We start from the raw sequence: 13,131 nt of genomic DNA on the forward strand, positions 1-13,131 counted from the left end.
AAAATTATATCTACAACAGTGGGCATATATACATACACTGCATGATTATTAGCTCAACTTTGAATATGTGCAAATTACAGGGAGTTTTTTCTTGATTGCAATTTGCAGTTTTACCAATGCGTTAAAAGCTTATCAACAGGTAGTGTGTGTGTGTGCATGTGTGTGTGCGTGTGTGTGTTGCAGCCAATTGTTGCCAAGCTTCTGCGAGGTGGAGCTTCTTCTTCTTCATCTCGGCACCACTCGTCCAAGTCATCAGCCGGCGGCAGCGCACAAGCATCGGCCACTGAGGACGCGACAGACCCGCTGAAGGAAGGACGCTAACACAGAGGAGCAATTCCAAGCCTAGGATTTTCTTTTTTTCATCATTCCTCTCCATTTTTGGAGGTGTCTTTTTATCGACGATGAGCATGAAGACGAACGCGCTCCATCATCACGTCCTCCTCCTCCTCGCGGGGATTTTTGGCGCGGCTGTGATGGCAAAGCCGGCCAGGCTGAAATTTGTGGTGCACGGTAAGCACTGCTGTATTGTTCTTATTGAAAAGCATTAATCCCACTTTTGAATCGTTTGATCCACCAAATGAGTTTGGATGCCTGGCGGCGGCAAATGGATTAGTTCTTCACATGTCCCCTCCCCCAGCTGCTTAATGAATTAAATCCTGGACAAAATAATCAGGGGAAAAAACAATATCGACGTGACGTGAGGAAGATTCGCTTGAGGTCCCTCGAGCGGCACGCGGGCTGCTTCGTGCGCGCTTTTACAATTAGCGCACCGAGACGCCTGTCAATCACAGGCGCGTGCGCGCACACACACACACGAGGCTGCACCCTTGGCGTGAAATATGGCCGTGTGGAGGCGGCGCGCTGTTCCCGCGTCCTTGCGGGGCTGCAATGCGGGGACCGGCGAGGCGGCTGCAGCAACCGACGCCAGCCATAAAATAACACTAAGTGCACGTGCACGCCCATTTGTGTACGTGTGTGTGTGTGTGGAGGAGGGGAGAAGGATTGTGTGGAGACCCCCCCCCCCCACCCCCACCCCCTTTGTCGTTATTTATTCCACTCACACATTTTTACACCTCACACATCCTGCTAAGTCTGATGGCGGTGGTGACGTGTGTGTGTGTGTGTGTGTGGGCTGGATCTGGATTTTCTGGATCATCTACCTCCCCCAATCATAAAATGAGCGTGGACAAATACGGTACTAAAGATGACGTACAAGGCAGTCAGCGTTCATTGCAATGCAGAGCTTGCGCACACACACACACACGCACACAATTCCACCAGACGGGCAGACAACAAGGTGAAGCATTTAGAAGGAGCTGTGAGGAGCTTACAGAGGCGTCAAGTCCTCACTCGACCAGCTGAGGAGGCGGTCAGATGAATATTTACATTGCTTTATGAAAACCAGGAGAAAGTCCCATCGGGAAAATTTGATATGGTGGCAAAGTGTCATTTGGTCTCATGAAAAGTAAGTTGCTTTAAGCTGCTTCAAGTTTAAACATACAATATATTGTGTAGTGGTGCAGCAACACATGTAGGCAGACAATTACACAATCCACATAGGCATGTATTCTTTATCCTCTGCCCACATTTTTTGGGGTGATTTTGAAGGGACTGGAACAGATTAATGGCTTTTGCATTCGTTTTAATGGGGGAAGATCATTTGAGATATGCGATCCGAGCAGATCGATGAAGTCTGTCACTGAAGCGTTGACGGAAATAAAGCATGCTTTATTTTTTGGTTTATCTGGACACATGATCAATATTGGACCATATATGTCCGTATCATATATTACAGTGATGGACACATTTACGGAACGATTTTATAGCAAAGCCTCCGATGAGTTCTTGGTTGGTTTCACAAATGCTATTGCTGAACTATTTCTAGGCCAAAATTTTGTGGCCAATGAATTTCCCTTGTTACATTACTTGCTTATAAAGATATTTGTCTTTGTAGCCCTCCTAGCATAATTACGTTTTTCCCCCCCTTGAGAATCTCATTAAGCGCTGAAAGATTCCGGCAAGGACCTGGCGCAATTGTACCATTGTACATTTTTAATGAGCACGGCAATCATGACAGCTCCCAACATTCATTCTCCTGCTTATCTTCTTTCAAGGGTTCATTTAAAAAACGGGAATTATTCAGCATGTAAATCGCAAATCATCATTTACAGCGCTCAAAATGATCGTTGAATATTTATCTACCCCCCCCCCCAACAGAACCGTCTCGCTTCCACTTTGACAAACCCGAGAACTACATTAGCATGTATCACCAGGAAGGTAGCGACACGCTCTACGTGGGCGGCCAAGCCATCATCTACGTGCTCACCTTTAGCAACCGAGGCGTACGCGACGTGCAGGTAAGCTAATGCGCAAACATTTATTTATTCATTCATGATGTGGTGAATATGAAATCAATTCCAACAAGCTAAGAATTGGCATGCTAACGAGGACTACGAGGTGCTTGATGTTCAGAAGCTCGATTTTATAATTTGGTCAACGAATACTCGTCAATTAGCACACACAGATGCTAACTAGCGCACCTCGCTAACCCTTCCGACAGATCCCGGCACCGTCGGACCAGACGGCCATCGACACCTGCAAGGCCAAGGCGGCGCCTCTTGAGGTAAAAGGCTTCAAAGTGCATCTTCATCATCAGAACTTTCCAGTCTTCCAGATTTGTGGGAGCTGAGGTTTTTTTTTCTCATCAACACCAAGGCGATGATAGTCGATGATGTCATTGGTGTTATTTTGAAGCTGTCAACTTGCTTTTCGCAAGGGCATCCTTTGCTGACCGTGTTATTTGGATTCTCGCACGAGTTAAATAAATTCACCCTGAGGCGGTGGAGGTGTCGGAGCGTGATTTGCAGTTTTGTGATGAGATGAGTCGGGGGACGACGAGGGGCGTCCCGCTGTCTGTCTTCAGGATGACGTCTTGAGTCAAACACAAAATCCATTTCGCAATGAATGGGCGAGTTCCAAAGAAAAGGGAGGTCCATCCGATCTCATCCTCATGTTTGCATCCCGGCCTATCTTCAGACTTGGCGTCATGGTCTTCACCCGCGTTTGTCCGTTTGCCTCGCAGCTGGAGTGCGACAACTTCATCACGGTCATTGAGAAAGTCAACGACACCTTCATCGTGTGCGGGACAAACGCCGGCAGTCCTCGTTGCTGGATGCTGGTAAGCGCCGTGATGTGGATCGAAACAAATTTCCCAAGGATGTCCGCTTCCACGCCTTTCAGTGACTCTTCCGGTCTTGCGACCTGCCGATGACGTGTGCGCGCAGGTTAACGACACAGTGCTGACCGACATCCAGGGCGTGGGGCCCATCGGGTCGCCCTCCGACATCTCCCCGCCGTACCCTTCGCAGAAGTCCATCACCCTGCCCGCAGGTAAACCGACCCGTGTGCGCCGTACCGGCAAGCGAACATCATCGACAGCCGCATAGAAAACCATTTTTGTTCATCCGCCGGAGCGAATAAAGAGCAGCTGTTCCTCATCAGTCTCACAAGGTCGACATATTTTTCTTTCCTCGCTTCTCATTTTCATCTTATTAACTGAACGAGATTCGAACGCTCGTTGTACTACGCAGACGGAGTTCCACTTTTGCGTCGCTGCCCTCGTTCCTCGCCGCCGGTCCCCAGGTAGCGCCGGGATGAATATTTTAGGACTAACCAGATGCTAGCCAGGCTAACCGCTATGACACCATTAGCGTATTTTTGTACGATATGTGTCATGCGGTCTCATCGGCTGGACTTTGTAAAAAGTCCGGCGACGCGAGTTCGGAGTCATTTTTAAAATGGCCGACTGGAGGCGAAAAACGCCAGAAAGACGGGAGAAGTCAAATGAAAGCATTGACATCAAGCATGAAATATGCATGCAGAGTAGAGACGTGTCTGGAGGATTTGCTTTCGATTCATCTCAAAGGGGATTATTGATTTGGTATTCTGATTGACTTGGTCACAGAACGCAATGAATTCGACTCCTCGGTCGAGTCTGTGGTGTTTGGAATTGAGAAGACCTTTATTTTTCCTCTGTAGGGATCCGAGTGAGTTTTTGAGGCGAACGTTTAGGTCAAATTCAATGAGATTTAACCTTTCTGGTATGCAAAAAAAAAATAAAAAATTCCGGTTTGAGTGAAAGGGGACTTAATTATTCCTTGTTTAGTGACGATCGCTATGGAAACTGAAAAGGAGCGTCGGTGGCTGCTTCAGCCTGGCTGTGTTTCGCCTTCATCTACTTCATCTTTACTGCGTTAAACCCCTTGGGGGCTTCTGTGTTTAATGTTCTGTCTCTGCATCCACATTTTCCCTCCATCATCCATCAGGCTCCATTTTGGCCTTTGCTTACCTGCTGATGTGCTTCTGCTCTCAGACGGGAGCCTGTATTCGGCCATGTCGGCGGTGAGCGGTCACGTCGGCTCCATACGTCGGACCTTTGGGCCCCAGAAGCTCCTGAAGACGGAAATGGTTTGGTTGCTGAGTAAGTAGGAGGACAAGTGCTGGTCCAAGATCCCGCATGTGACGTTTATATCATCTCAGACCCTCAGTTTGCCGGAGCCGCCATCATCCCGTCTTCCCTCAAGTACAAGGAGGAGATCTATTTTTTCTTCAGCGAGATCAACAAGACCGCCCGAGTGGACGAGGAGCCGTACCGGGCCCGCATCGGACGTATCTGCACGGTAATATTCCGGAATGACCTTCTGGATCAGGAGGAGACATTTTTTTGGATCAATGTGCTTGTTCCACAGGTGGACGAGGGCGGGATCAAACACCTGCTGGCCGACTCGTGGACCACCTTCATGAAGGCGCGGGTCATGTGCGGTGCCGGAAACACTCAGCAGCAGTACAACCGAATGAAGCAGGCGGTGGTTCTGACGGCACAGGACAAGCGGGCCGGCGTAATGTACGGGCTCTTTTCCAACGCCTGGTGAGCACCGACGTGAATCCAACCTCTTGTATATTTGATCATCTGTCAATCAGGCCCATCTTTCATGTTTTGGACCTTCTCTTCCAGGGGCAGAACTGTGATCTGCGCCTACTCCATAGAAGACATCGACCAGGCCTTCTCCACGTCCAAGCTGAAAGGCTACAGCAACTCCTTCATTGGAAATCGACCCGGCATGGTAAGCGTACGCGGTTCCGGCACTCGCAAGTCGATTCTGATTCCGTTTTGGTCTCCTCGCAGTGCATTCGAAATAATTTCTCGGCAGCCAGTCAGAACGACCAGAAAAACCTGGCCGTGATCCGATATCACCCGGAGATCGAAGACGTGATCCGGCCGGTGGGCGTGGCCCCGCTGGACCTGCCGACGGACGACCAAATCACGCACACCGTCGCCGACATCGTCCTGGCCGTCAACGATGAGCACTACAGTGTTCTTTACCTTGGAACAGGTAACGTCGGCCCTTTCGCATTGAGCCGGTGTCAGTTTAGACTAGCTCAAGACAAAATTAGATCAGACCCAGGTTTTACCAGAAAAGCACAAATTTGGGAAGAACAAAGCAGTTCTTGCGAGTTCTTCTGAAGTCAGTTCGGGTCCATGACATTCATCATCTTTCGGTACCACGAGCACTCTGATATTTGATTTGGACGTGATCAAACATGCACGTCACGCAGCCGCCGCCGCGGCGGCTCTGAGACGGACCGACAAAATTGCCTAGCGCCTGAGGGAGATCACCATGGCAACAATGACAAGTCATATGTGTGCATGACTCTCCCGCCGCTCTGGTGTACACGGGAGGTGTCACATCTATCGGCTTAAGAGTCCGCAAGCAAATTTCACAGCGCCGTCAGTCCGATATGAGAGACGAGCTAAAAATAGCCGACGGGAAAACAATTTGCTGTCGGCGGAATGAAGTGTGGCAGTGAGGGAGACAACCTGATGGGGGGAAAAACAAAAAGTCACCTCGCTGTGCCTTTCGCAGCAGCTCGAGATGGTCTACGACCCAACGTGCGAGAAATTGAATCGACGGGCAAGAAGTCACACCGTCGTAAACAGGATTACGCCAAATTCAATCAACGTCGGCGGGCAACTGGGAAGAACGAAAATCGAAACTTTCGAAAAGCTTTTTGACGTGTCCACGCACAGACGAAGCGATTTAAAATCATCAACGCTGGCGAATTTCACGGGCCGGTTTAACGACGGAGGCTAAAAACGGCTTTATACGCTTACAAAAGAGAGATCAAAAAGTGTTTTGGTGAGGAGTTATTGGCCACAAGGGGGCCGTCCATTGGGAGGATTAAGAATCATATGAAAATGTTTGTTTCTAATCTATGCGAGATTATCGTCACAACCGAAGCGCTGTTGCCGTTCGAATTTCTCAAAGAGTTGAAGTGCTTGCCCGAGATAAAGCCCCAATGTAACTTTTGGGCTTTTTCTCCAAGAGTGCAAGCTTTCAAATAAAGACTGTTGCTCGACTAAACCCAATGTGTCCACTCAGCAGCTCAAGTGAAGTTCTGCACTGTCACCCGTTTTCACCCCCCGTCTGCTGCTGCTGCTACTGATCCACTATCTTGATAACAGAATAGAATAAAACCGGATAAAACGAGCGTTCCCAAACCTTATCTTTGACAAAAGAGTTTTTGAAGTTTGAGGGAGAAAAAAAAAGTTAGGACAGCTCAGGCTGGGAACGTGATGAAAGGCCTCATTGTCGAATGAAAGAAAGAAGCGACGGGGCGAAAAAAAGGACAGATTACACAAATATTCCCTCTGGGATTATTCGTCAGACCGCTCCAAATCAAATGCTTCGACTCTGATCTATGTTTTTGTGAGAAACTAGGCCAATTTCTGTCTCTGTTGTGGCATTTCAGGGAGGTGGTGTTAGCGTAGCGGTTGTACGCTATATGCTAGCTGTGCGTTAGGTCTTCGCCTTGAGCTAGTAAACTATTCGATGGTTGGTTGAACATTTAGATGTAAAAAATGTGAACGCGTAGGTGCGCTTCTTTATTCTGACCCGGCAGCCACCTACGAATGGAAACGTTCCAAAAGTTCCGTCTGCTTTATCTTCGCCAACAGAACAAGGAAAGGTCCTCAAAGTTCTTCATAGCAGCGAAGGGGTGTTTATCGTCTCCCAGTACTCCATGTTCCGCAATGAGGGACCTGTCCTCAACATGGCCATCAACCCCCAAAAGGTACGTAGGGGGGGGCACTCTGCTATCTTGCGAATCAATATTTTATGCTCTTCCAGAGATGGATGAGGCTACTTGCTATTCCGTTATAGATTTCACAAAGCCGCCGCTAAAACCAGACTATGGAGCCCCGTCTGAAAACAAGACGGCTCGGCTCTTACCTAGATTGGAAAAAAAGCAATGAATTGCAAAGCGATTGAATGTAAAAGGTGGCTTTCGCCGTAGGGTCACTTATACGTTGCCACGGCGATGGAGGTCCAGCGACTGCCGCTGGCCGACTGCGGTCGCTATGGCGACACGTGCCGCGAATGCATCCTCTCCCGGGATCCGTATTGCGGCTGGGACAAGGCCAGGAGGAGGTGCATCGCCATCCCGCCGGGATATAACGTCACGTCTGGGTATGTTGGCACACTCAAACCCATACAACGGTCGGTCCTTAATGCTTTTTCTCCGTAAAATGTCCATGCAGCAATTTAGGGAGTGTCTTGCTGCTTCTCAAGAACACTCGCAAGGCTTCTAATTACGTTCCGAGAGCCTTTTAAAGCAATCTGTCCTTTGTGTGTTCTCTCGGAACAGGTCGCTGATTCAGAATCTGGACCAATCCAATTCGTCGGTTTGCGGGGAGGCTGCTGGTGAGCCCTTTTTTTTTTTCATCTGCTCTCTCTGTATCTTAATTAAACCGGCGGGCCAAAGATGAGTATCACATAATTGAGCTGAGTCCTGAAAACATGCAGGCGGGATCGGCTCAAGTTCAGAGTCCAGAATGCAACTGGAGACAAGCATCTGCCAGAAACATCTATAGAAACACACTGTGGACTCGTTGACATCAACGACGTGTGTTGTCACTTGTCAGAAATGGGTCTTTTATCTCGCCGCATTTTTTTGTCGCATAAACAGCGTGTGGTTCTGATTTTACAGTTTAACAACTCACTTTTATTGACAGTGTTTGGTCTCCCGTGTTGGAAATTGACGCAGTGCAGCCTCTGTGACTGGCGGAGTCTTTGTATTTATGCAGCCGAGGCGCTTTAATTGCTTTACAGCCGTTTCTTCAGCTCAATGACTTTATTAGGCCCCCCCAAAAAAATGCACGTTCAGAAACAGCAAAGCAATTAATAGGCTGTTCTTACAAATAGAGCATTGCTCCAGCTAAAGAGGAAACTATGACTTCTGTTTTTAGGTGATAAGGACTCAAATGTTTTTTTTAGTTGACATTCCGTAGCTATCAGGGAGTTCAGGGATGGTAATTCGAAATGAGTTACGTCACAGAATGACGTTCTTTAATTTACGATTCAACCCTAGGCATGACTTCCCACGACTTGCTTAAAATTCGACGGTGACTCGACTTTTCAAAGGTTAAGCCTAGGAACTTGACAAACTCTTCCTCCCACCTCTGGTGATTTCACACTTAATGACTCATAGGTTAAACCATGGCCAACAAGTGAGCATAGAGCATCTTTCTTCCAACAGCCCTCAAGCTGCGTCGCACCTCCCCCAAAGAAGTGTTGGTGCCATCCAACACCTCCATCTTCCTGCCCTGCCCGGTGCGTTCCTTCCACGCCACCTACCGCTGGGAGAAGGACAACTGCGTCAAGAACTACCCCTGCCTCTTCTCCGGCGACTTCTGCGTCCTGGGGCCGGCGCTGGACACGCCCCTGAGGGACGGCGTCTTCCGTTGCATGGCCACCGAGGACGGCTTCAAGGTGGAGGTCATCTCGTTCAAGGTGGTCAACCACGGCCGGCTGCTGGCCGCCTCGCTGGCCAAGACCATCGGGCCGTCGCTGCTGCTGGCCGTGGCCGCCGTTTGGCTTCATTAACCGTGGCTAGCGCTAACCCTAACCCTTAATGACTCCAAGTAAAAGGATATACGGGAGGTTTGGCTCACAAAACATCACGCATGGTAGTTTGGTTTCATTTGGATGATGAGAAGGTCCTTTGGGGAAAATGTATCTTTGTAAGGAGTCCTTGGACCGCAAAAGTCGGGGAACCCCATTTGGTCACATTGGAATCAGTACCCAAAACTTTTCTTCCATCTTCAAACGATAGTTTCTCCAGGGTCACCATTTGTGACATCATCTAAAATTCAGCTTTTTGCTAATGACTTGCAGATTTGAACGGTCCCACCTACATTTAGTACCGGCGCCGATGATGACTCTTTGTGAACCATCCCTCTCGCACTAACTAAACATATCCGACGGGGTTGAAAACAAAACATCGATGCCAGGCCGATTCTTTACGATGGTTTCTTTTGATATTTTGACTTAGATTGTGCTTCTTTGTGGATATGTGAAGCTTTACGACTGCTCTTATATCAGACATCTTGCATCACATCTCATTGGTAGTTTTCAAGAAGAAGAAAAAAAGATTTTTAAAGCCTTAATACTTCTGGGACATCAACTCCTAAGCACAATTTTGCAGTCTGTGCAAATAGAGTGCGATCGCTGGGACTCGGGCAACATCGCTGGGAGGAAGAGTCATCTATTTTTTGGACAGGAAGTCACGAGGATGAGCGAGAGCTCGTTGCCGACCATCACTGTGTCTCAGCACCTCCTCTTCAGACAAGGGCGTTTTTTTTTTTTTTTTTTTTTTTCGGCGGCATCTTTTTTAACAAGACGCCATCAGATATGACACCTTGCTCGCATCTTTGACTACATCAAGTGCGAAAACGCCTCTGCAAAGTTAGCAAGAGCAGAAAGGCGCAAAATATATTTGGTGCGCCTATGGATGACGAAAACCAAAAGTCCATTTTCCAGATTGGCCGGCGTGTCCGCAAATTACAAGTCGAACAAAATCATCGCCGAACCCTTTCAAACTGAGAAGGGTCCTGCGCGACAGAACGCAAAGTTGTGATCAAGGTGTCGAAAATAGTGATTTGACGCAAACCTCGTTATAAGGGCAACATTTTTACCAGGAGAGAAAAAAAAAAAAAAGGCTTGTGTTTCGATTTGTGATGTTCTGTATTTTATTGCTGCCTGCAGTGCTGATTTCTACCATTGCTGCCTCTTTACGTGAGCGTTTGTCTCGATGCTTTGAGTTTCTTTTTAAAACGGCATAGTTGGAATGTGACGTATAACTGTTAGTTTCTCTTACTGGTTTGAAAGCTGCGATAAAAACAAAAACAAAAAACAAACGTGCTAGTCCCTGGACAGAAGCTTCACGTACGTTCGGCCCCGACTTTACGTTGAGCTTGAAAGAACATTACGTCTCTGACTGAAGAGTCGTGTAGCGGATTAGAATGTTCTCCAGAGCGCCGACAAATTATCATTTGGTCGTGTCGAGTCGTCCGCTGCGGCCCGGCTGTCATTAATAGCTAATTAGGAGCCGGCTCGCTGCGCTCTACATTTATTTGAGATTACGAGCAGTGCGAATTGAGACGGCCGTATTTCCTTTCCTCTGCTCGCGGGCGGTGCGGCGACGATATCGAAAGCATTTCGAAGGAGGTTCGAATGGTAAAAAGCTGCATTGAGCCAACATCGTCAACATTTTCTGCCTTTTAATGCATGTAAACCATAACTGTGTTAATCCAATCAAATGGCTGCAGGCTTGGGGGGACTTGAGTCTGATGACTTGACTTGAGTCAAACTTAAAAACCCTGTAAAGTGGATTCAGAAAAAGGCCCAGGAAAAGCTTAAGCACCTTTGTTTACCGAAATGGTTATCTGGCAGCTTTTGCTAGCATGACAGCATACTGCTAGCTTGCTAGCTATCCCTACATTCCATAAATGCATCTTCCCTGCAAGCCACAATTTATAGCTCAGAGTCATTATTTAAATTCCTGAGCAGGGAGGTGATGTGACTGACAAGCCCCCCGACTAAAAAAAGATTCTCGACAAGATAGAAGCCATTTTTGGGTAGAGTGAGTTTTTGCACATTGCATTTTGAATTCTCATTTTACATACTTTTTGCTTTAAATCATCAAAATTTGGCATGTATTTTTTTATAACATTCCTCTTAGTTGTGTCACATTTAAACAACATTTATTTTCACTTTACAGGGTTTTTAAAACGCTAATTCTAGAATTTGGGACTTGCCTGGCCAAATATGAAAAACTCGACTTAACCTTGGTATTCATGACCGACTTGAACTACATGACTTGAGTTGTCTGTTGACGTTTTTTTTTTTAAAGAAATCTGCATTTCGTGATGATGTGACAAGAAAAGTAAATTTTTGTATGTAGTGCGCACAAACCTGGCAACTAACCGGTGCAGTGGCGGCCACCTCATGAAGCAAGAAATTCAACTCGATTTTTGCCAAAATAATTTCAGATTTGCTTCAAATGTGGAGTTTCGGATTTCAGAATTATTTTGGACTTTTGAACTTATTCCCACCTCCGGCTACCCGCGTCACGTATCTGCCTGACGACTAACTTCAACCTAAGCTTTTTGATACAAGCTTCTTTATAGCCACGAAGTCTCAGTGCTGCATTCCAGCATATCGCAACCTGGCAACTCGGAAGTAGTCGCGTCAGGACCTACCTGCATGTGGTCCAAATACAAATTTAACGAACAGATTAGCTCAACCCCATTTGTTGCTTTGGTTACTGCTAGCGTCAGAATTGGATTCCAAGCATCTTGAAATGGCTGCCTTATCGGAACTCCGGCCCGCCATCTTTGTTACGTTGCTTTTAGGGGCGTGTTTATGCGGATGAGGTGGCTCGCTGTCGTATTTCTCTGAGGTCTCGAGTGATGTACATGAAACGTGCCCGCTGTCTTGTTTTTTTTTTTGTGTCCAACTCTTTCTACGGTCCTCATGTTCATCATAATATATTAATAATGCTATTATTTTAAAAAGTCATATCTGGTGCAATAGATATTCATGTAACAAATCCTTATTGACATGTGTTAACCTCGACATGTGCGGTGAAAATTAATAAAATGTGACTACACTATAAACAAAAAGATGTTCTTTACTTGACCTTTAGTTTTTTACGTTTCCATTTACGGATCTATATTGATTTATAGCTAGCTAGCTATTTCGCTAGCTATAGCTCGTGAGCTAGCTAGCGAGCTCGAACAACATTTGATTTTAAAACTGGGTACCAATTTCTGCCCCATATCATCTCCCCTCTTACCCAATTATCAACAACAGTAACTTAGGTCAAACATCGACCTTTTCTCATGTGATGATCGCGGCCAACGTGAGCCTGACGTGAGGGTGGACTGTGTGGCAACTGCTAAGGTTACAAAACGGTTAAAGGCTAGCATCGGCGGAATTTCATCACCATCTGCTGGCAAGAATCACATCAATCCGGCACATTTTTTTGACAAAGGAAGTTCAAGGTACTTTCAAAAGACAAACAGCTTTGAAAAGCTGTTGCGCCACGAGTCGATCTTATCTTTTATTCACGTCGATCTTTTCTATTATTCATTTATTTATGGGCCGAAGCGCTTATCCTCAATTTAAATTGTTTTCCAGTACGAGATGTGCCTGAGGTTGCTTAACACTAATTCAAAAGGCTTCATTAGGGCTACATTGTAGAGCGGGAATCTTCGTCTTTGTTTCCATTAGGTGTGTCGCCCGGCCGGGGGTGGTCACAATAGGTTGGTTGATTGTTGCTGCCAGGTGTTGCTGCAAAATGGCCGTTTTGCATACCAACTTGTTTTGCTGCCTGCTGTCGCAATCTTTGGGGGACAGGTTTTAGGACTTTGCGGATGATAAATCAAAGCCATTTAGACAGGGCCTTTTTAATGGGACATTTTTTCCACGTACTTTTCAAACTAATGAGCCTCTCGGTCCAGATTTTCGACATTTCTGTCCTCAGAGGAAAGTCCCTATACGACGAGGCTGCTCTGCTATGTTGTGCTATCTGTTTGTCGAGACAAATATGATTCAATTTTCAGAGCCATGTTGCTCAGACCCGCGTTTAATACTCTTCGTTCCGACACATGAGCTTGTTTCAAGTGAACAAGTCTGGAGGAAAAGGCCAATGAAGGTCAGACGTCTCAGAACGAAGAACACGTTGACCTTTAGCGTGGCTGGTTAATGATCCACACCCAACCTTTCCCGT

The 13,131-nt window shown here is 46.9% G+C and overlaps 1 protein-coding gene across 2 annotated transcripts; it reads left to right on the forward strand.

Annotated features, from left to right (window-relative positions):
• Window positions 1–45: 45 nt before the first annotated feature.
• On the forward strand, window positions 46–12,022 carry si:ch211-113g11.6 (uncharacterized protein LOC559008 homolog). 2 transcript variants are annotated; one of them, XM_049729340.2, is made up of 14 exons: window positions 46–510; window positions 2,218–2,357; window positions 2,561–2,623; window positions 3,083–3,178; window positions 3,285–3,390; window positions 4,373–4,480; window positions 4,540–4,679; window positions 4,749–4,927; window positions 5,015–5,123; window positions 5,186–5,393; window positions 7,016–7,131; window positions 7,354–7,526; window positions 7,705–7,760; window positions 8,596–12,022. In XM_049729340.2, exons 1-14 carry the CDS (start codon window positions 402–404, stop codon window positions 8,940–8,942), a joined length of 1,950 nt encoding a protein of 649 aa, XP_049585297.1. In that variant the 5' UTR covers window positions 46–401; the 3' UTR covers window positions 8,943–12,022. The 2 variants fall into 2 exon arrangements, with proteins under 2 accessions (XP_049585297.1, XP_049585298.1); XM_049729341.2 differs by lacking the exon at window positions 46–510 and adding an exon at window positions 1,237–1,465.
• Window positions 12,023–13,131: the final 1,109 nt, after the last annotated feature.

The sequence above is a fragment of the Syngnathus scovelli genome, chromosome 9 (assembly GCF_024217435.2).
Source record: "Syngnathus scovelli strain Florida chromosome 9, RoL_Ssco_1.2, whole genome shotgun sequence".
NCBI classification, from domain to species: Eukaryota; Metazoa; Chordata; class Actinopteri; order Syngnathiformes; family Syngnathidae; genus Syngnathus; species Syngnathus scovelli.